Source organism: Lactuca virosa, chromosome 8, assembly GCF_052849685.1.
Source record: "Lactuca virosa cultivar CGN04683 chromosome 8, Lactuca_virosa_CGN04683_v6, whole genome shotgun sequence".
Taxonomy (NCBI): domain Eukaryota; kingdom Viridiplantae; phylum Streptophyta; class Magnoliopsida; order Asterales; family Asteraceae; genus Lactuca; species Lactuca virosa.
Genome location: NC_136433.1, coordinates 96,581,221 through 96,605,442, shown reverse-complemented (window position 1 = coordinate 96,605,442; position 24,222 = coordinate 96,581,221). Strand labels below are relative to the sequence as shown.

General features: G+C 39.1%; 2 protein-coding genes across 2 annotated transcripts; one reads left to right on the top strand and one right to left on the bottom strand.

Moving 5' to 3' along the window:
* Positions 1–951: 951 nt before the first annotated feature.
* LOC145128331 (protein SPIRRIG-like) lies at positions 952–21,497 on the bottom strand. The gene is made up of 18 exons (XM_079063138.1): positions 20,945–21,497; positions 20,151–20,220; positions 19,975–20,060; positions 19,689–19,824; positions 19,536–19,592; positions 19,272–19,436; positions 19,004–19,195; positions 18,812–18,877; positions 18,162–18,276; positions 16,999–18,080; positions 11,106–11,805; positions 9,755–10,912; positions 7,538–9,167; positions 3,964–7,176; positions 3,577–3,870; positions 2,972–3,278; positions 2,742–2,888; positions 952–2,663 (listed from the first exon to the last, which is right to left on the bottom strand). Exons 1-18 carry the CDS (start codon positions 21,085–21,087, stop codon positions 1,473–1,475), a joined length of 10,752 nt encoding a protein of 3,583 aa, XP_078919264.1. The 5' UTR covers positions 21,088–21,497; the 3' UTR covers positions 952–1,472.
* On the top strand, positions 12,740–14,398 carry LOC145128854 (uncharacterized). The gene is made up of 2 exons (XM_079063639.1): positions 12,740–13,517; positions 13,752–14,398. The coding sequence occupies exons 1-2, from the start codon at positions 12,755–12,757 to the stop codon at positions 13,778–13,780; spliced, it is 792 nt and encodes a 263-aa protein (XP_078919765.1). The 5' UTR covers positions 12,740–12,754; the 3' UTR covers positions 13,781–14,398.
* Positions 21,498–24,222: the final 2,725 nt, after the last annotated feature.

Genomic DNA, 24,222 nt, shown 5'->3' with positions numbered 1-24,222 from the left:
TCTCATTTTAGGCTTTCACCATTGTTTCAATCTGTTCTTGTAATCGTTTTAGATTAGGACTGAGAGTTATGTTCTGAGAGTAGATTAGACTTTTATAGTGAGACTTCTTATTGTAAGTAACTGAAAACCTTCTGGTTTTTTGTCCTTAAATGATATATAAATGATATAAGACTCGTTGATGTTGGAAACATTTATTTCTTCACTTTTTTCACATGGTATCAGAGCGGTAGGGCTCCGATCTTCTTCTCCGACACTCAACGGAAAGATATCTTTCATTTCTTTTTTTGTGTTTCTTTCGTTCTAGATCCTTGTAGATCTTCACAGATTTTTTTTGAAAGATAGATCTTCATAGATTTGTTCGTGTTGAAATTTCTAGATTAATGACGTAACGTCATGCTAATACACTTGATGTTTCTAATCAAGGTTGTCAAAATCGCGACCTTGATCGTGAGATCGTACGATCCTACGATCCTAGGTATGAAAAACGATCCGGATCGCAAACGGATCGTATTTGGGATAGGATCGCAGGTAAGATCGTAAGTAGGATCGGGATCCGATCCGATCCTACCTTTCCTTGATTTTTTTTTTTCTTTTTTGCAATTGAAAAAAATAAATTTACCCTTTTATATCTTTACCCTTTACCAATTTATCGTTTGTCACTTTGTGTTTTGAGTTGTGAATAAAGTTTTGAAGTTTTTATAGTTTTTGAACGGAAAACTGAATGTTTGAAATAATTTTCATATTTTAAAATAATTAGATAAAATTATGTTTTATTTTTTAGGATCTTAGTATCCTGATCCCGATCTTGCAAACCAAAAAACGATACTACCTAAGATCCAGCTCTTGACAACCTTGTTTCTAATGTTACCCTTGTCACCTGTTAAAAGATAAAATATAAAACCAAAATCAAACTTACTTTTTGATGAAGTCATCAACTCTAAAACAAATTCATTCAACTCTTAAAACTTGATTTTGGATTGATAACTCATAATCATACAACTCTAAGAACTAACATAACTTACAAAATCGAACAATGGCAACTGTACATCCCTAGTCAAAACCGATGCATTACACGCAACAACATGTGCACCACTCATAGTCATCCGAATCAATGCATGCACATATTTCGTGATCCACACCAACCACTACCACTCACATCAGTTTCAACAACATCCACCCCTTTTATGTACAACAAATCATTCATTCACTTTCACACATCAACCTGTAACCAAACTTCAAAATTACCAATATGCCCCCCAACCCAGCCCCGAGCCACTTCCCGCCAGATCTCTCCCACCTGAACCAACCCCGACCCTTTCTTGTCCATCCCCGCCAACCCTTTTCGTGCTATCTTATCGAGGATGGACACCATACCCATTTCAGGCTCTCCACCAAAAACACAACTCAAGTCACATCTCGTTGGTTAAACAGTTAAACAATATCCGATTCAATCCACATCACATCACATCACATCACCCCCATTTAATAGAATTTCTTAAGGTCTCATCGGGCAATGTCCAAGAAAACAAATGCCCGTCTGAATCACCACTCAACAACAACTTCAAGTCACTTGAAAGATGAAGTGCAGTAACCGGGTGGTTATGCCCCTTAAGCACCTTGTGCAGCACCAACGTATATTCAGGCACTTTACCCCCTCTAATCCCTAACCCACAATGCACTTGAGCAGAAGGATGCTTGTGGGCAGTTCGGGCAGTCTCCGAACAGTTATGAACCATTTGCCATACCTTAATCGCCCCACTTTGATGACCCGATATGTACCAGTTCGTTTCCACCCAATCGGAAAACGTACAAGTCGCCACCGACAGAATCAAATCAGACGGAAGCTGAGACGTGTTCACCACCGCTAGACAGTCTCCGTTCACACTCCAAACCGCCAGCAAAACACCGGCGGCAGTCACGATTTCTCCGGTCAAATCGTTCATGTACAGAGCAGAGATCGGGAAAGGGAATTCCGGAAGCTGCCGGAGAAAAACTAACGAACTCAAATCCCACATGATGACGGTGCAGTCGTCGGAACCGCTGACAATCATCATGTAGGGTTGGGAGATGTAGATCCGTGTGATCTTAGCGGTGTGGGCGCAAAGCGACTGCTGTAGGTTTAAACTTCGCGGTGCGCGGGGCCCACAGTAGCTTCCAATCCGCCACACGCACACCATCCCGTCGTCGGCGCCGGTGACTAACAGTTGACCGTCGTGGCTGGCACTCGCGCACTGGATCTGATGGCCGCCATGAAGGTTTTCATGGGTGGATAGGAGGCGGTCTTGATCGTAGCTCATGAATCTTAAGCTCCGATCCGGGAAACCCCAGGCGACGTATTTGGTGAAGGTTCTGGGCTTGATAAAGTTGTTTGGGCCCACTGTTAGAATCTTATCGTTTAGGGTGACGATTTGGGCGATTGGTGGCGTCATCTTACGGATCTCGTGTGGGTTGAGACGTGGGGAGAATTTGAGGGGATTAAGGGGGTGTTTTCGATCGGTTTTTCTTTTCACGTGAGGCCTGTGGAAAATCTGCTTCGGTGTTTGACCGAAGTGGTTAATCTGAGCCAGAATTGCGGCTTTCATCGAGGGATCGGCTACTGCGTCTATGTCTACGCTTCCCTCGTATGTGTAATGGTAAAAAACATTAACTGCTTCCTCAGCCGCCTGTTCAAAAAACCCAAGTGAAAATTTACTTAAATGCCCTTATCATTGAAATTATTATTAAAAAAACCAAGGACGCACCTTCCCTCGTTGTTTGTAACCAAATATAAGATCGATCCAGTGATGCAAATTCTCTGAAACATAATCAGATTCCAGAGCCTCTCTATGCTTCTTGATGAACTCTCTAGCACTACCTTTGGCCCAAGGAGGCAATCCCACATCTCCAATCTGGGAAAGTAACCAGTTGTTAAAAATTACCTTCCTGACCTTGACATTTGCATTTATCAAAACTCAAAATAATGACAACAGACCTTTTCTCCAGATTGTTTCTCCCCGAGGTCAAGATGAAAACGGTTTTCCAAGAATTCTGGCAGATAAAAGAATTCTGGGATCAATTCCTTAACATCTGAGGTGTTGGATTTTCCAGCAGCACTTGACCATGTATCATGTATGTTATGGAAAAGTCGGTCAGCATGGTCAAACTGCCCCCCCTGAAGCTTTTGATTTTCTGAACTAAATGGAGGCAGCCTTATCAGATAGAACAGCACGATTCCAGCACTAGAATAGTGGGACCCGTAATGAAACTTGGGAATCTCTGGATCATCCCAGCTGTCAAACCTGACCAACAAAACCAACCCCAATACATACACATTACAAATAGCAACCTACTTTCATTTCTTTCTATTACACCATTGTACTATGAAGAATCTACCCAATTATAGCATTGTACTTTCACCTTTTTTTTTCTTATTCAGACAATATACTTTGAAAGATCTACTGAATTACATGACATTGCTATATCCTATAAATGGGTAGATTTTCAAAGTATAAAAAGTGCATTGTTATTTCTTGCATTTACCCGCAAACAAACCCACACTTCCAAACTCCAAAATACTAAATTATAAAGGAGGCCAACCTTTTCTTGAATTCCAATTCCCCCTCCATTGTTTGGCATCCCATAGGCTTGTCAAGCTTCCGGAACGTTTCCGGATTGGTGAAGTCCAAATTCTCATTCTCATAATCCGATAAAATCCAAGGGAAAACCGGATATTGAGTAAGATCACTATACCCCCGGCCCGCAAGTGTATTCACATGCATCAAGTACTGGAAATTACTAATTTCCCCATTTTGCCACATCTTGGAGAATGATTTCTCCATAATCTTAAACGTGCTTTCCTGTTTCACAGCTCCTGAAATTGTCGGGTCCAACCTATATATATTTTAAACAAAACAAATTTCCACAAGTCAACAACCACAACAAAAAAGAAAGACTAAAAAGATTTTATGAGAAAAACAAACATACATGGTGTTTTTCGGAAGATTGATTGCATTCAGATTTTTAAAAACTTCCTCCCTCTCTTTTTTATGGAATACAAGAAGATCATTACATCCATCCATGCTGAATATTTCAACAGCAACAGGACGTAACTGGTAATCACGTTTTGAAATCTCCTGGACAGTATTAACCTTCCACATCCGCCATAAATGAGGTACATTGCTACTATTAATGGCCTTGTCCCTCCCCCATGCCCCACTATTGTGGGCCCACGCCCTGCCCCCAGTGGACACTTTCCCATTCGTGTCCCATGACATCATCGAATTTGTCATGCTTAAAGACGCGTCTTTTTTAACCCCCAAAGCTCGATCGATAACCGAGATATCATCTTCACTTTCTTTTTCACATATGCATCCGGAATCATCGATGTAGAAGTTCTCGATAATGTAAAGGGAACGTTCTCCTATTAGAAACACCCCATCATGTTTATCAAGACTCACGACTCTTTCGCAATTATATTTTGATTTTATTTTCTCGTTATGTTCAAGATAAGGTCTAATCAAATGCTCCCCATTGTCACTTACTTCTTTCTCAACTTTCTCCTCTGTTGTTGTTATTCGAACGTTTTCAGAAACTATCGAAGCATCCCTTCTCAATGAAGGCGGAGCGAGTGTACTTGATTTGATACTGAATTCTGCAGCTGAATGTACGCTTGCTTCATAAACACTGTCATCTCTGTCTCTTCCATCATTCCACCCGATTCTAGTGGACCCCGCGTCTTTCACATTGTCAGATTCTTTAAAAACCGAATCATCATACAACTCCTCATCGAACAATTCATGAGGTAAAAAATCAGACCCACCGAGGTCAATTTCGTCTTTCTCCCTAGTCAACAAAAACTCTCTTCCACCTTCAAACTCCCCGTTTAAAATCGTTTCAATCATGTCGAATTTTAATTTACACCGTTCGATCTTTTTCCGCATTCGATACGGACCTTCGATTGGACAAAGCTGCCAGTTGGGCTCTTCGATTGAAACCGATTTGAGAACTGGGAAAATACCCCTTTCATGTACAAGTTGTTGTAAATGTGTTTGCCATTCACTTTCAGCATGGAGCACCCATCCGTTTTTATCTTGTCTCACGACTCTCAATTCTGTACACATTTGATCACAAACCGATTCCAATGCGATTCTTCTTTCGTTTATTTGTTCCCAATGTCTTTGGTCAAACTTTCTCGACTCCTTTGACTTTTTAGCAATCTCTTTTTTCCGACGAGCATCCATGTTTTTTATTCTAACTCCCGGGAACTTTACAGACCCAGAGATATACTGGACCCACATGATTGCAGCACCTTGTTCTAACGTCTTGCTAACGAGAAGCTCAGATGTGTTGAACCAATCGAAAAAAGACGATGTTGTCCCTGTCACAAGTCTGTCAAAACCACCATGAAAAGCATCCAAAACCGGGCCTTGGTTCGGTTTCGAGGCTAGAAGGTCTTCCAAAGCGGTTTTCCGGTAAAGCAGAAGATATTTGAGAATCTCAACTGCTGAGTTTTGTGCGTTTTGTCTATGATCATGTAAAAGAGATGTTAAGTTTATACACAGACAGCAATTTAGATCGTTATCGGGGTTACTAGGGCAGAAAATTAATCGTTTATGAGCCACAAGTACTTGCAACACTGTGCTGATATCAATCACTCCATCTTCAGATCCATGGAAAACCAATCTTTGTTTCTGTTCGATTTGCAAACCAAGGCGTGATAAAAGTTCATCTTCTCCAACTGAGATCAAGAACTGTGGATGAAAACAGTACATAATCGTTCGATTCATGTTTTTAAACATCGAAAGTATATAAGCATCGAGTTGTTTTGATCTCCCTATTGATAAGATTCCTTTCCCGGGTGGGCCTGCTTGTTCGATTCTACCGTCTTTATTTGCTAACTGCAGCATCGACAATAAAAACTCAAGGGTTTTGAGTACTCCGGAAGGTTCCGGAAACGCGCCCATGTAAACACGGTCAACAATCATAACACATAATGCGTCTAAATTCGATGACCATCGCACCTTGTCAAGTTTCTTATCGTCTTCTTCATCGTCACGCAAGATTCGTCTTTCTAGAAAGTTCATCAGTCTGCTAAGACACAAACCTTGAAAAACTAATAAAGATTCAGCATCAATGTACAAAGGGCCGTTTTCCAAAATGGTTTCGATTGCTGCTGTAGCTTTTAATTGGTTGGTTACAACATCGGAAAGAACTTCTGCCATGAAATCCAGAATGGCAGTTGCTCCTGCTGAACAGGGACCATCTCCATAACCGGAATCATCTGCATCGAGTAACAGAAGTGGGTTGATTGGGAAGTATGTGTCTGTGGGATTTTGTAGTTGGGTTGTTCGTTTGGAGTCTGAAGATGTATCGTATTCGTTTAGAGATAGAGTCATGGATACAGAAGATGCCATGGAAGGAGATGGAGCTAACTTGGGTTTTGATTCGTTGAAATTGGGACTTTGCCATGAACTCATTGCAAAAAGTTGTGATGAAGATTGTGCTTTGTGGACCCCGGTGGTTTTTTCTGATAAATATGGAGAATCAAATATGTTTAACGACACACAACTCAGTGAACTTCCTTGGCGAGTAGTTTTGCGACTATGGAAACTAAAATCTTTAGTGTCGGATTCTGTAGTGGACACTTGGTCAACTACTTCAACTGGCTTGTCTGATTCCGGGGTGGTTTTCTGATCATCTAAGCTGAAAATTTTAGTGTCAGAATCTGCAATGGACACTTGGTCAACTACTTCAACCGGTTTGTCTGATTCCGGAGTGGTTTTCCGATCATGGAAACTGAAATCTTGAGTGTCGGATTCTGCAATGGGCACCTGATCAACTTCTTCAACCGGCTTGTCTGATTCCGGAGTGGTTTTCTGATCATGGAAACTGAAATCCTTAGTGTCAGATTCCGCAGTGGACATTTGATCAGCTACTTCAACCGGCTTGTGTGATTCCAGTGGGGACGAGGTTATGTTATTTGGTTGATATCCATCGGAATTGGTTGTGGCAGCAACAGGAGCATCTTCAGAACTTGTGCCTGGAGGGAAGCTTCCAAGACTTATGGAGGTTTTAGAATAGTGTTCCTGATCAAGTGGCAAGCTATAGTGAGAACTAGGACTTTCATCACACTCATTTAGATTTTTGTCTTCTGACTTCACTGTCAGCTTTTTTGCCATCTTCACAGCATGAGCCGACCTACAATTTACAAACACATGATTATTAAGGTCTTCGACAAAAGCTTTCTGAATAATAAAACAATGAGCAGATTGCAAAAAATAGCAACGTACTTTACTCCCAACATACTTGATATGCTACAGATAATAGCAATATGTAAACACATAATAGCAACGTACTTGTAACTTTTTTAGAGATATGAGCAACATGTGAAATGAAACTTGTAAGCGTTTTACAATGTTCAGGTTAGAAGTATATTCTAATTATGTATACTGATGCAAGTATGTTGCTATTATGGGTAAAATATAAGTAAAGTAGGTTGTTATTCCATATAATCATCCCTGACATGATACACAAATAAGCCAAGGGGAAGATGTAGAACCTGACACAAGAGAAATAAAGATCCACACACTTCTCAAGAAATTCAGCTCTCCTGCACACAGCAGAAAAAGGAGGACAGATTTTGGCAAGATCAACCATGAACCTTAGGACAGAAGTTGCAGCAGCAGGAGCAGAAGCATCTCCACCCATAATCCTGGCAGCATAAGTTTTGTGCATCAAAGCTTCACCCTGAAGCTCTCCTGTCATCTCTGTACATGCATCCACAAGCTCTGCAACAAGCCCAGCAGCACCAGTTTCATAGGCAATCATTGTTCGAATGGACAACTTATCAAATGTGGATTTCGCCATGGCAATCACAGAATCTAAAAGTTCAAGAAATTTCAACTCTGTATGACTTCCATCACTTGGCATAAGGGCATGAAAGTCCAGCAAACGAACTTCAGGTAATCTTGGATAAACGGGTTTCCCAAATATGAGACAAAACAGTATGTAATATATATCAGGGGAATCATAGAAGCTAGGAAGCACCCTCACCAGACCTTGGTACCCGCCACCTGTCCGAAACTTGACAGAAAAAGTAGGAGAAGAAGTGAGGCACACACCAAGAAGAGTCATCACCCACCTCATAGTTGTAGGATGAACTGCTTCATCAAAAAAGTAAGTTATCAACTTGGAGGAGACAATCTTATGCCATTGTTCAAGAAGCTCTTCTGATGTAATGGTCACTACTAGATCAATTAGCATCTCAAGCAGCATGTTTCTAACAATAATGTGTTTCCCCATTGATTCTCTTAAAATCTCATTTCTTGATGTCAGCTCCGGTGGATCAAAGGTCATGATCACAAACCTAACAACATGTTCCAGTTCAGAAACCAAAAACCCATCTTTCAAAATCACTCCTAGCAGAGTGACTAACTTTTCTAACACAGGAACTTCAACATCACCCCTGTGAAGTGTCACTAACAGATGCTGAACAAGGTTTATCCTACGCAAAACTGTAAGATTATGGTTTCGATACCAATGCATTGAAACTAGATTTTCAAGAAATCCCAGAAGGGAAATTTGTATTGGAACTGTTGCTGCTACCCACAAAGTCCAATCTAGTAACACATGTTCAACCATATCTGGGTTTGAAAGAACAACACAGTTTGATATTTCTGTTGGTAAGTCGACATTTATATCGAGTTCTGAGATATGACTGAAAGCATCTTTATTCCCTAAAAAATCATCCATATCTCCATGTGAACCACCAGAAGAAGCATCATCATGAAACTTTGACAGGTCCTCAAAGCTGGCTTCTTTGACAGGCTCAACAGGTGACATATTATTAGTTTTTTCCAACTTTTTTGGTCCATGAAATGAAGCCTCACAAGCAGCTATCTGGAAAAAGATGTCGAGTGAATGCATGTCGAATAGTGACATTTTTGGATGTAGTAAAAGTGCTAGCAAGTGGTATCCTCTATATGATTGCATGTCTCTGACATTCTGAGGATTTTGGAGAAGTGCACAAGAAAAAAGTGTTAGCGCCATATGCAGCATGTCTCTGGTTTCAGCTACTTGAACAAGGGCTAAAATAAGGGCTATTCCACCAATGGGACGCATTGTTTCGCCTATTGTAGAATGTTTGCATACATAAATATCTCCATGAAGGCGTCCATATCGCGGTATACCTGGAGGAAGAAAGCACTAGTGAAAATATCGACTATGAAGATGATAAAGTTGGGTTAAATTAGGATTTATGTCATGATTTAGCAACCAATTATTTCGTGTGTGCTCATTTAGTCACTATTCTCATTTTGATGTGTCTGGGATGGTAACCAACTCTAATGTCTGTTCAAAATATACCATTTTGACCTGCTATTGCAGGTATCCCATTGAGGTGGCATCCAAATTGTTACCTTTATTTTATATTGTTTAAATAATATAAATCACAATAAAGATCCATTAATCGTTAGTTGAATAGGTCACAAAAGGAAGAAAAAGACATATATCAAAGCTGAGTCCTATGCACTTGAGTTGTTGGAACGAGTTAAACACAGATTGTTCTCGATATAACAATTTGGATGCCACATCAGCATCACATATGTCACCTCAACGCGACATTAAATATGCTATAGCATGTTGGTACATTTTGAACGAACATTAGAGTTGGTTACAGAATAATTGGTTGTTAAATCAACAGAATAATTGGATGTTAAATCATGACATAAGCTCTTCTTATTTATATGTATAAGTCATCAAGTTGTAACAAACAAACCTCCGATTGGTGAAGCAGCAGCTGACAATGGATCAACTAAATTGAGCATTGACAAGGTTCCGGATACTTTGAAAGCTTCTGTACATGTTCCATCGAATGAAAATATTAGTTTTTTTCCAGAAAGCTGTAGCGAGAAATTTCTTAATATTTCAAGATCCCAAACAATGCCACTGCGATCGGTTTTAGAGGTGTCTTGCTTATTAGCACTCTCGGGCTTCTGTGTGTTGGAAGAAGAAGCCAATGCCAAATCAGTTTCAAGGGAATCTAAAATGGACATACTTCCACCACCACAAGCCTGGTTTGGGAGAAACTGTAACAAATTTGTGTCTTGGAAAAGACCCCTATACCCTCTGCCGAGAATATACATAAAGAAAATAGAACCAGGTGTCAATACTTCTTCAAACAGATAGCAAGACCGGATTTTCCATGACAGGTCACTGACCCTTGCACAAGCAACCGGTGTCCCGATTGTTACCTGGAGAGACTTCCCAGAAGATGTTGGAGAGTAGCCTAATCTACCTGTGTGTCTAAGTTTTCCATTAAGATACACATGTGAAACACTAGCTTGAAATAGTCCAGCTAATGCATTCGGTTTGCTGTGTACCACAGCAAGATGATGCCATCTGTACTCGTCTATATCTAATCCTGAAAAAGATAATGAAGACGAATGGCTGGTTGCTAGGGTTAATGTTCCATCATCTTGAAGATAAATCTCTGCATAGAACATATTGTTACTACTAACATCTGTACCACCAACAGAGAATATTCGCATGACTTGTTGACCTGTTGTTGTGGCATCTGATTTCAACAAGTTTTGATACTGAAACCAACAAACAAATGAGTAACCAGCAGCAGGGGGCCATGACCTCTCGCCTAATGGTACTTGAATACAAGCATGCCCCGATTTGCTCATATCCATCTCTATAAACGCTGCAAGAGGAATGCTTTCTGAATCTGTAAACCTCTCCATCATATCAACAAGAGTCTGACCCAATTTCATCTGTTTCACTTGCAAAATATATCTTATAATCACTCGAAGCTCTGCTGATGTCAACCTATACGCCCCAAGTACTTCAATGATTCTTAAAGCATGGGGAAGTAGAGAGGATGAACCAGAAAGAAAAGAATATATTGTCTCAAGAAGAAGTTCCACACAACCTAACCAAAAAAAAACAAATAGCAAGGTAAGATGCTACTTAGTAGTTGCTCTAACAACTATTTAGACAGTTTGCCTAGACTTATAGAAGGCAGTTTATCAGATATCAGATTATTACAAGTTAAGTCATCATCGAATATTAAAAAAAAAAAAATAGAATGGGACTAAAAATCGAAAAATTATGTACAAGAATACCTGCAGAGGTAAGGCTTTCCTGGTTAAAAGAGCTAGCACGAGCAAGTTCTTCTAGAAGTTTCAAAAACTCCACTTGAAGTTTTGGACTAAAAAGCAGCAATAAACGGATGAGAACCTTCACTGCAGCAGCATTATATATGTGGTGCTTATCATGATGAACTGAAGCTGATGGTGTGATTATTCGGAAAGTACTAGAGACGTTGTCAAGATCATCAGATGCTTCACTAGTTTCTGGTTTGAAGGAGGGTGGAAGGAGAATCTCAAGAGCAAGTTCAAAGAACAACTGCATCACTTGCTTTTCATACTCCATACAGATCAATCCAGATTCGGATAGAACATCACAGAAAGTATGTGAAGATATAATCGCATGTAGTTTTGTTCTATTAACAGCATTGTTGGATGTTCCACAAGTTATGACACGTAACATATATGTGAAAACTTTCATGCAGACTGTTGATGAGGACTGGCTGACGTGGCCTTTATCTCCATGGAAACTATGAAGTGTTGTTAGGATAAGGGAAAACCCAGAGGCTTCACCAAATACTCTTTGAGCAGAGCTGTTGGCTCCTAAAACTCGCCATACGGCTCCAAAAATATCACATTTTGCATCATATGTGAGCTTGTACTGAGATCCTGATTTGCTGATTACCATCCCACTCTTTGAAGCTTCAACCAGTGCACCCAATTCATCTGGATGAGCCTATTATTGAAGATTATAGATTTGATCACTTATTAAGTTCCAATCATAGAAATAAAAAGCATGCAAATCAATTTCTTGAATATTTAAAAAAAAATGATGCTTCATATATAACTTGATTATACAAATAAGGTGTTACACCTACACACGAGGGGTTATGATGTTGTCAGGATAAAGTGATGTAAAAATAAAGTATTTTTCTTTTCTAGACTGAATAAACCGTCTGAATGAGACTAAATGATCATTTTACCCTTACATTCCAAAAAACAAATCATATGATATTCATCAGTTTTAACGTGAGAGAAGTATTGGAATGTAAATATTGTACATATGCATTAACCTAGTTTTAGCCCATAGGCCCGTAGGGTTTCATATGTCTAGGGATCCTGCCTCTTTATATACCCTGACATCTTCTTGTAATAAGTGTACAATTAACAAGGTTATTTTCATCCTAAATCTATTTTCTAGTTTACATGGTATCAGAGAGAGGTCTAGGGTTGGAGGGTTTTTTGCATTGAGAGATTACTGTTCACGAAGTACTGTTCATCGGTATTGTTCATCGGTGTTCCAGCACCTTGTGAGTGCACCGTTTTCTGATTAGGGCATCCTGTGAGTGCCGTTCTCTTTTCTTATTTGTTTCTAGTTCGTAAAGATGTCCGGAGGAGACAAATCATCCAGCAGCAATGCTCCACGAGTACCTGAGTTGCTTCCGGTAATTGCTAGACTCACTGACAACAAACTTAATGGCTCCAATTTCTTTGAGTGGAACAAAACTATTCGGATCTACCTCCGAAGCATGGGAATGGCTTCTCATCTCACATCTGATCCCCCCAAAGGTGATGGTTCTGATTTGTGGCTACAAAGTGATGCTCGTTTGTATTTGCAGATTGTCAATACTATCGAGCCTTCTGTCTCTTCTCTGGTTAGTCACTGTGAATATGTGAAAGAACTTATGGACTATCTTAACTTCTTATATTCTGGACAAAGCAACATCTCACGAATCTATAGTGTTTGTAAGTCCTTTCATCGTGGGGAACAACAAGATCGATCACTCACCACTTATGTCATGGAATTTAAGAAAGTATATGAGGAGCTCAACTCCCTTCTTCCCTTGAGTGCTGATGTCCAAGCTATGCAGACTCAGAGAGAACAAGTGGCTGGAATCAGTTTCTTGACTGGTTTGCGACCAGAATTCGACTCTATCAGATCTCAGTTTTTGAATGAATCCGCCATTCCTTCCCTTCAAGAAACATTTGCTCGTGTTCTTCGAAATGAGAATATTCAGTCTCCACAACCTTCTGATCATAATAGTGCTTTGGTTAGTCGAGGAGGATTTCATGGTGGCTCCCGAGGAGGATCTCGTGGGGGTCACAGAGGGGGTTCTAGAGGTGGTCATAGTGACCGAACTACAGAATCACGGGTTGCTATCTCAACTTCTGATGACGTTGAGTGTTATTATTGTCATGATTTTGGTCACACCAAACGCACTTGTAAGAAGCTCTTGTTTAGAAATCAGAAAAGCTCATCAGCACATGTTGCTTCTGCATCAGACAACACTATTACCATACCCGCAGAAGAATATGCACGCCTTTTAAAGACTGAGAACTCCACTGGTCCAACTGTTGCATTTGCTGAAAAAGGTAACCCTAATACATGCCTATTATCTTCTGCCTCAAAATGGGTAATCGATTCAGGTGCCTCAGATCACATGACAGGTAATCCTACCCTCTTCTCTAGTCTTGATAAACACACATCTTCATCTCATGTCACGATCGCTGATGGGTCTACCCCACATGTTCTTGGTTCTGGCACTATTGAACTTACGCCATCTGTTTCCTTATCCTCTGTATTGAGTCTACCAAATTTCTCGTTCAATCTGTTATCAGTTAGCAAAATTACCCATGCCTTAAAGTGTTGTCTCATTCTTTCCTGATTATTGTGTCTTTCAGGATCTGTCGACGAAGAAGATTATTGGTAGAGGACGGGAATCTGATGGCCTATACATATTCGAACATCTAACACCTTACTCTTTGGCGTCATCCACTTCATCCCCATTTGAAGTTCATTGTCGATTAGGTCATCCGTCTCTGCAGAATCTAAAGAAGTTGTGTCCTGAGTTTTCTTATTTAACGTCTTTACAGTGTGAGTCTTGTCAGTTTGCTAAACCAACGTATTCATTTAAGTCCAAGAGTCAATAAGCGGGTTTCATCCCCATTTGAGTTAGTCCATTCTGATGTTTGGCGACCATGCCCTGTTATTTCAAAACTTGGGTTTAAATATTTTGTTACGTTTGTTGATGATTATTCACGTACTACCTGGCTTTATTTTATGAAAAACCGATCTGAAGTGTTTACACATTTTTGTTCATTCTATGCTGAGATTAAAACACAATTTAAAACCGCCATCCAAACCCTTCGTAGTGATAACGCAAAAGAATATTTGTCTCAAACATTTCAGTCTTACATGCTTTAAAATGGTATTCTTCATGAGTCTTCCTGTGTTGACACACCAGCCCAAAATGGGGTCGCAGAACGGAAAAATCGTCATCTTTTAGAGGTGGCTCGGGCTCTTCTATTTCACATGTCTATTCCTAAAACTTATTGGGCTGATGCGCTTTCTACTGCTTGTTTTCTCATTAATAGAATGTCTTCTGTTGTCTTGGATGGTATGAGTCCACTCTCGGTTCTATTTCCTACAAAGTCATTGTTTCCTGTCGAACCAAAGATCTTTGGGAGTACGTGTTTTGTTCGTGATACCCGACCACACCTAACCAAGTTGGATCCGAAGTCCTTGAAATGTGTCTTCCTTGGTTACTCTAGACTTCAGAAAGGCTACAAGTGTTTCTCTCCTACACTCAATCGGTACATTGTATCTCGAGATGTTACATTTCATGAAAATATACCCTTCTTTCCTATGACCAATCGTTCCAACCCAAGTGTGTCTGATGATCTGTTGGTATATACCATACCTGCTCCTGAGTCTCCTAGCCCATGTAACTCCATACAACGTGAAGAGCATATTAAGCCACCAATTATTCACGTATATAGACGCCAACGACCTACATCAAATCCCGATCCAATACCATCTTCTTCTGCAGATCCAAGTACTGATGAGACTCCTGCTATGAGCGATTCATCACCTTCCGATACACGGGAACCTGATCTTGATGTTCCTATTGCCCTAAGGAAAGGTAAGCGTTCATGTACGTACCCTATAGCCTCTTTTGTATCCTATGGTAAACTGTCTGCAGCTTCACGCTCTATGATCTCTACACTTGATAGACATGTTCCTAAAACGGTTGGTGAAGCCTTGAACCATTCTGGATGGCGGGATGCTATGATTGATGAGATCAATGCTCTTGATCATAATAATACATGGGAGTTGGTAGAATTACCTGTAGGTAAAAAGGCGATCGGTTGTAAATGGGTATTCACGGTGAAAGTCAACCCGGATGGATCTGTGGCTCATCTGAAGGCACGGTTGGTTGTTAAAGGATATGCTCAAACTTATGGGGTTGACTACTCAGAGACATTCTCTCCTGTGGCTAAGGTATCTTCCATCCGCTTGTTCATTTCATTAGCTGCTACTTATGGCTGGGCCCTTCACCAACTAGATGTGAAGAATGCCTTCCTACATGGTGATTTACATGAGGAAGTTTATATGGAGCAACCACCTGGGTTTGTTGCTCAGGGGGGGTATAGCAGGGTTTGTAAGTTGCGTAAATCATTGTATGGTTTAAAGCAATCCCCTCGGGCTTGGTTTGGACGGTTTAATGCTGTGGTAAAAGAGTTTGGCTTACGAAGAAGCTCTTATGATCATTCTGTGTTCTTTGCTTCATCTTCTTCTGGATGCATTCTGCTAGTGGTGTATGTTGATGATATTGTGATTACTGGGAGTGATGGAACTGGAATCAAGAAACTGAAAGATTTTCTTGCATCTCGATTTCAAACCAAGGACCTAGGTCCTTTAAAATATTTTTTGGGAATTGAGGTCTCTCGTACTCGAAAAGGGATCTGTTTGTCTCAACGAAAATATTGCTTGGATATTCTGAGAGATTCTGGGATGATTGAAACAAAGCCTTGTGAGTCCCCAATGGTTCCGAATATGAAATTGAAAGCAGACGATGGAGATCCACTTGAGAACCCAGAGAAATACAGAAGAGTTGTGGGAAAACTTAACTATTTGACGATTACACGTCCAGACATTGCTTTTCCAGTGAGTGTTGTAAGTCAGTTTATGTCGTCACCTCGAACTTCTCATTGGGATGCGGTTACTCATATTCTAAAGTACCTAAAGGGTGCTCCTGGTCATGGCATCCTATATCAAAATCATGGTCATCATGTCATTGAAGGGTTCACAGATGCTGATTACAATGGAGATCCTACAAACAGACGGTCTACCACAGGTTATTGTGTATTTGTCGGAGGGAACCTAGTTTCGTGGAAAAGTAAAAAGCAAAATGTCGTTTCACGATCAAGTGCCGAATCTGAATACAGGGCAGACTACATGTGAGCTGATATGGGTACGGAATTTGTTAGGTGAAATTGGGTTTGCTCAATCAAAACCAATGAACCTGTATTGTGATAATGAGGCGGCTATCCATATTGCAAACAATCCCGTGTTTCACGAAAGGACTAAACATATCGAAGTAGATTGTCATTTCACTCGTGAAAAGCTAGAAGATGGAACCATCTCTACTCCTCATGTTCGAACAGCAAGCCAACTAGCTGATGTCTTTACCAAAGCTTTACCTGGTTTGCGGATATCTGCAATTTGTAACAAGCTGGGAATGTATAACATTTATGATCCAGCTTGAGGGGGAGTATTGGAATGTAAATATTGTACATATGCATTAACCTAGTTTTAGCCCATGGGCCCGTAGGGTTTCATATGTCTAGGGATCCTGCCTCTTTATATACCCTGACATCTTCTTGTAATAAGTGTACAATTAACAAGGTTATTTTCACCCTAAATCTATTTTCTAGTTTACAAGAAGTTCAGGGGAAAAAGGACAAATAGGTAAAAGGATAGTGTCGTAATCTATTAAGCCAGGTTTTTTTGGCTTAACCCATTAAGTCATTCTGCCTAGATTAAGTCAAAATGAACAGTCATGTAGAGCTGTCCAGTTTAAGTGCCAGATTATCTCAAAAAGAAACAGTCCCTTAGAAAAGCTAAACAGAAAGAAGCATTGCCAACCTGTGCAGAGTCCTCAATGATCAAGCATGATAATACCCTTAGGACGCCAGCTCGGTGGACATCAGATGCCAAAAAAGGAAGAGCAGTAGTAACACCATCACCAGAACGAAAGATCACTTGATTATGTTCAGCTTTCCTCAATAAAGAAAGCACACAATCCCAAGCAGCTGGAATTATGCATTCAGCTTCAAAAAGAGGAAAACTTCCAGATCCAGAATCCAATAACCTAGGAGACGATAGAATCACATCTTTACTGTCTAAATGTTTCATGAAACCGTTTGGGTTGGACTTCCTTTCCATCTCATGAGGGCTATCATTGTCATTTTGCTCTGGGCCCACAAGAAACTTGTGCTGTTTAAGATCATCTAATAGAACATCCAGCACACCAACTTCCCGTAAGAACTTTTTGTACTGTTGATCAAATGATATGAGTTTCACAAAGAATGATAAGATAGTGCGCTTTAATTCGGATGTTACTGGCTGTTGCAACAAGCAGCAAAGTGAAAGCAACTCTTGCTCTGGTATGCAATTTACAACAGTCACTGCATATTCAAGAATCTTGAGGATAATTTCTTGAAAGGAAGGAGGGAAGCCACCCATGTTTAGGATCAAAAGGGGAACAGTTCGCAGCTGTTGACATAACATGTAGTTTTCAAGATGACTTGAGAAGATTTTGAACATTCTATTTAACACCTCAGCCTGAAGCTCCCTGCTATTTGCTTTTAGAAATATGTCCTGAAGCATTTGGACAGCATCTAGGTCTTTAACTTTGTAAGTGTCATCGGGATTTAGACGGTTTTTTGTACCCTTTGAGCCAGGGGTCCCGGTTGACTCAGTTGCGCCTGTTTGAGCTAGATTAACAACAACATCAAGCAACCTGGAAAGTGTGGGTGTGAGAGACTCTGATGAGGTGTCATAGGTGTCCATGTCATTTGTTGATTTTGACCCTTCTGAATCGGGATTTTGTTCAGAGTGACTAATTTGAGAGCCCTGATCTCCTGAAAGAACTAATGCAAACTGAATGAGAAATTGGTATCCATGAGCATTGTGAATGTCTTCCCTGAGCCTGATACCACCAGCCTCTACAAATCAAAATTATGACCAGTCAGGGCTATATAATCATCAGTGTGCAATTACAAAAGAAAATAAACCAAGTAACTTACCATGTCTATATGACAATTCCACACATTCAAGCAACAAGTCCACAATACCCATTGTATAAGCAGGGTCTCCAGATTCAGGACTAAAGCCCTTCACGCCCATTAACAGTACTTTTATCTGCACATGACATATAAATTATTACACATATCAGAACTATCAGACACATGGGTAATAATGTTTGTCTGAATAAATCTTGTATACATAAGGTATGTTTCTTTTCTAGACCGAATAAACCATCTGAATGAGACTAAATGATCATTTTACCCTGACATTCCAACAAAAAAGATTCATAATTCATCAGTTCTAATAAAATATTCATCAATAACAACATGAGAGGATGAATAGGTAAAGCTTAAAAGGTTGGTGTCTCAATACATTAAGCCAGGTTTTTTGGCTTAACCCATTAAGTCATTATGTCTAGATTAAGTGCTTAACCCATAAAGCTCATTAAGTCAAAAAGAAACAACCTTTAAGAGCATATAGAGTAACTGCTGTTCAAGCAGGAATAATATAGTGGCTAACCAACTACTCAAATCTTGCCACATGGCATCCACAGAAGTCTTAAGTTCAAATAATCAAGAAAAGCGACATGGTTACTCAAGAATCTTAAACAACCTAATTTTATTTCAGGATAACAGAATGTGATAATTACCAGCTGGTGCTTCCTTATGTACGCAGCAGTGCTTCCATTGTCATTGGCAAGAAGAAGACCCAGTACCTGGATAAGAGGGAAAGAACAACAATTGTATTAGGTTAAAATTAAGACAGAATTTGTAGTCATGAAGATGATGGTGACAATAATAAGGTGCTGAGTTGGAATCTATACAAATGTTTTAAAGATCACCTGCATTGCATGCCTATGAAGCTGAATGGTGTGCAAGGGTACAAGACCTTCCTTGTATCTTGAAAACAGAACCAAAGACCCATTGGCAACCACCTCAAAGAGCTGCTTCAGAGAATCATCTTCAATCAAACCTTGAGCAGCTGCAGGATGGCTTGCCAATGCCTTCATGATATGCAGAATACTGCCCTCTACCTTCAACAACAAAACTAACCATTAGCAAACTTATCAATATTTTCATTTAAATATAAAATGATAACAAATGGCATACCTCAAACCGCTTATCTGGAGCTACATTCTCTGTTACCTCTGAATCCTCCTCAGCAGTGACAACATGTTGCCTCACATTCCCTCCATCAGAACCCAAAAGAGCATCAAGAATATGAACAAGACAACACATGATCCCAGAATCAAGGAGAGACTGTTTATCAATAGGCTGCAAACAATGTAATAAAGATTCATTATTGAGATAGAGCTAAAAATAAACTAAAAGCACAAAATTATTTATTTCTAAAAAGGAAAGCTTAGGATGTACCCCAGAAACAAGAAATCCAACTGCATGTAGCAGATTTGAACCATACAGAATTCCATCCTGTAGAAGTCAAGCATAAATGTATGTACACATAAAAACCAAGTTCATAACTCCACATTGAATAAGCAGGTGAGAAAGACAGAAAGAAAAGAAAACCTGAGTATCCTCAGAAAAAAAACTTATCACACTTTCAATCTCTAAGGATCTTGTCTTATTGCTAACTTTTAACCTTTCAATATCTGAGACAAATGCTCTACCCACCACAAAAGAAAATATGTGTGTCTCTACTAACCTGTGGATCAACAAGAATCCTTGTGAGAATTACAGTTATTTCTTTTATCATATTTAATCAAAAATTCTACATGGTTGTAGGGCAATTTAATGATTCTTAATTAGGGAATATCAAGGCAATATAAAAGGACAAGGGTAGTTGATTTCATACAAGGTATTTAACTGTGCTATGTTGGAATGCTGCTCTACTAATCTACAGAAGACATCAATAGTGACATTCAAGGCTTTTTCCTTCTCCTGCATGGACAAATGGAAACCATCAACCACAGTCAGCAGTTATTCTATAATTAAATAATGAAATGACTTATAATTGAAACATGCACCAACCGTCTCTGAAGTCGATGTTCTAAACTCTTCCCAAGATCTTTTGAAGTCCAATTCCAGTTCATATCTTTCTCTGCATTAACCAGGTAAAAATAAATGAGATACAAGGTGAAGCCAATGTATCCTGAGTGACCGAGTGGTTTACAATTTACATTTGATAATAAATATCTAGAAATTAACATTTAAATAAATGATTTCGCCTTAATAGGCAAGAATACTCCATCATACGCCAAAACACGTGAACATGCCAATTATCATTGAACTTGCATATGTGTTCAATATATTTGTTTTGACATTAATGTCACGACCCCACACGCACACAGTCACACACAATGACACAACTGCATATATCTCAGTTCTCACAACTCTTGAAACCACATCCATCTCACATCAACTGGACCCTTTATAGATGACAAAAAATGCAAGCAACTTGGTTTTGGTCATTTTGAGCATTTACCATTTTCATTATGTGGGTCATGTGGAATGATAGAAAAAAAAAAAGATGTGAGTATTCCATCTACATTTTGTTGAGGTTATATTTCTTAAACCATCTAGTTCCCTTTCTTTATTGTCCAGGATTTTCCAGTTCCAAAACATCATCCAAACACTTTAGTTTGTTAACTTCATATAGATTACTACAGGAAAAACAACTCAATTCCAGGATACCTACTGCTCCGAGTTCTTGACAAGTAAAAATAACATGTATCTCTTTAAATGATCAACAGACATCATTTCCATACTAATGTGTCCCGTAATTGAAAAGAAAAAACGGGAAACAGAAAGAAAAAAGAACTGACCTTGACAATGGGTCATCGTAGCTTGAAGAAGTGGCATTGTTACTATTCTGGTCAGGATAAGGGGATGAAGAAGATGCAGCTGATGTAGGCGCTGAGAATCCTACCTTATCTTTGATGTCTTTAAACAATGATACCCATTTCATCGTTTTAATTAACACTCATCGGCCGGAAAATAAATTAAACAAAACAACCAATCAATTTAACGGCACACCAGCACCGATTATATTTAATATCCGGAGGATCTCCGAGCTCATAAACCCTCCGTCAACTAGTTTCAAAATCGGGATAGAAAAAATATCGAAGTGAGCTGATCGATCGGAATCAATTAGGGAAAAAAAATAAAGAAATCAAGATCTAAGATGATAATATTCAATTCTTTTTTTGCTGATCTGTCTGCTAAATTTTCCCCAAAATCAGTGAATCACATTGCCTTAATTTACTCGTGTTTTAAGATTTTCCTTTTACTTTTGGTGCCCTAACTCTAAACTCCGAATGTTTTCGGACGGCAACTCCACGCCTCGTTTCTCGCTCGGTTTTTCTTTCTCTTTCTTTTCCGCCGCTTAAGATTTTGAAATGAATAATATCTTTTTGGCCACTAAACTTCTCTATAATGACAAAATTGGCTCATTTTTATGGGAAACTGAGTAATCTGACCTATATAAGTATATAACCTATATAAACGAGTATTTTAATAATAATAACCATCTTTTTTTTGTAAAATTATCAGTTTTTCTGGAATATCGTACTCCATAGTATTTACGGTCATTCCAAAGCTAGTGTCGTTTGTAGGTATTGGGTCCAGAATTTAACAATCGTAAGGTTCGGACTGCCAAAATGGATTATGGACTATGTTTTCCGGAATAAGATATTCCATAGTATTTATGTTCATTTTGGATTTGATGGTGGTTGGTAGAGTCTGTGGGTAGAATATGACACTCGTACGTGTCAGACTGAAAAAGTGTATTCCGGACTGTACTCCGGAATGTACGACTATTTCGGAGTGTCAATCCGAAGTAGTAAAAATAGGTTATTTTGTGTTCTTTGTTCATCCACAAGCTAAATAAAATATATTTGTGTCTTTGTTCCCCAATTTGTCTACAATTAGCGTTCTTTGATGGTTTTCTAAAAGAATGAGTATGTATATGGATTTTTTCCGAGTGCCAGTTTCTAATGGAGGACAATGACAACGTATCAAGGCATCTATGGAGTATAATGCTCCAGACTACACATATTTTGGTGTATATATAAGTTGTGGTATCAACCTCATAATGTTATTGACAGTTTGTTTAATAACTTTAGTCGCTTCAAATTCTAGTCATTTTTCCTCACAATGCTCAGGGCATTTGAAAAACTAGAATATATGAATATTATAGCATATATAATCGACCATATATCCAAAGCATATGGGACTCAACTTATTATATCTTATATACGAATTTAATATTTGTTCAATCTCTTGCTATAATATTTCCATATATAGAATATCCAATGTTGAAACATTTCAACATGATATTCATATATGTCTTTGACTAAGTTCTGTTAAACTATACGATCTAAACATTTAGATTTGTAACAAAGTATGAGTACCCTCTCCCTTATGTCTACTATAGCGACACAGTTCCCAGCTTTTGCAACTTGCAAACTAGATACATTGTCCTTTATGAATAGTATTGTCAACATGCAATACAAACATAACAATTATGCTCCCACTAGTTTTGACATGTACTCATAAATCAATTGGACTTCTAGAAATCAATACCCTTTGACTTTTCATGGAAGTGCAAATTCCTATTTTGCGATGCTTCGTCAAGCCTCTAATTAGGCTTCTTAAGCTTATACACTATATCCAGATAATGTACATGTTCAAACCCTTTCAAGACGTGATAAACATATCTCCTGAAAGTTTAAACAATTCTTTGTCATTCCTCACAATTCGAAATATGAAGAGGAATGCCATAATCATATTGTGAATTTGAAAATGCAATTAATACAAAAAATATATGTTTTGATCTTTATCGTATCCTTAAAATCTATCAGCGAAACTGTTTCCTCATAACCATTTTCATGAATTAGAACGAAACCTTTGCCACCTAGATTTGATGATGCATACATTCTCATCCATGTGGATCTTTCATTTCCAACATATGGTCATAAGACAAGGTTTAGGACAAACCAAACTCACAATTAGGTCTCCTTCATGGACTCAAAACTTTGAAAAATCATAACTTCCTCATTTGGCGTTCTTTATATCGACGAGTACATATTAACGAGCACTACGACTTTTGTTGATATCACTTGGGATAAAAAGCAACATATCTCAGGTTCACTTTTCATGGCTTATTTTTTTGTATCTGTTTGAACACGGAACATAGATAATTCATAACTTCTTCATACGAAATCAAATTTGGGCGTCATTTATATCCACGAAATCATCATCACGTTCACCACAACTTTCATCAAGACTATTTATCCTAAATAATCTTTTATTTTTAGACGTTTATTTGGCGTAATTTATTAATTTTATAATAATAATTTTTTATTCAAATATTATAAGCCCATAATACTTGCCCATAAAATATGTATGTAACATCCCGTTTAAGTAGATTAATTAAATAATAAATCAGGAGTCCCAAGAAGTCATTTTTATTATTATTTTATAGTATTAAAGCCCAAAATCAAATAATAATTAGTGGGGTGTTGGTTTCGGGAAGCCAAATGACAAGAATGGAAGTTCTGGGGGTTGATTGGTAATTTTTGAACTTATTGTGAAAGGATTTTTAAAAGGTAGGGACTAAAGGAGTAAATTTCGGATTCAAGTTGGAAAGACTCTTATGGGGAGGGACCAAATGTGTTAAAATGCACATGCTTGGTGGTGGACACGGGTTGAACCCGTCACCCTCTTTCAGCCAACATATATATTCATAATACACCCCATACTAACCCTAACCCTAATAGAGATGGTAGCCGCCACCACCCTCCTTCTCCAACTCCGGCGCCGCACCACCCCTACGCCGCCTTTCACCACCGATGTCGTCCCACTGCCACTGAAGACGTGAGCCGCCACCAGTCGTCATCATGAAGTCGTTCAGCCACCAAATCCAACCACAAACCTCTTGCCGGCAAACTGCAATCGACTTCCTTCACTTCGTCGCCGCCGATGGACGCTGTTGTTGCTCGCCGTTAGTCTTCGCGAGTGCCACTACCGTCACCTTCAGTCATATCTTCTCTCCGTTTCCCCACTCGCTACGCTCATATACGCACGTCGCCACCACAGCTCT

Coding starts and splice junctions, on each gene's coding strand:
- LOC145128854 (XM_079063639.1), top strand. CDS start 12,755: ATGGACTATCTTAACTTCTTATATTCTGGACAAAGCAACATCTCACGA. Junction 13,518..13,751: donor TGCCTCAGATCACATGACAG/GTAATCCTACCC, acceptor TGTGTCTTTCAG/GATCTGTCGACGAAGAAGAT.
- LOC145128331 (XM_079063138.1), bottom strand. CDS start 21,087: ATGAAATGGGTATCATTGTTTAAAGACATCAAAGATAAGGTAGGATTC. Junction 2,889..2,971: donor AGAAACAATCTGGAGAAAAG/GTCTGTTGTCAT, acceptor TTACTTTCCCAG/ATTGGAGATGTGGGATTGCC. Junction 2,664..2,741: donor GTTACAAACAACGAGGGAAG/GTGCGTCCTTGG, acceptor TTTTTTGAACAG/GCGGCTGAGGAAGCAGTTAA.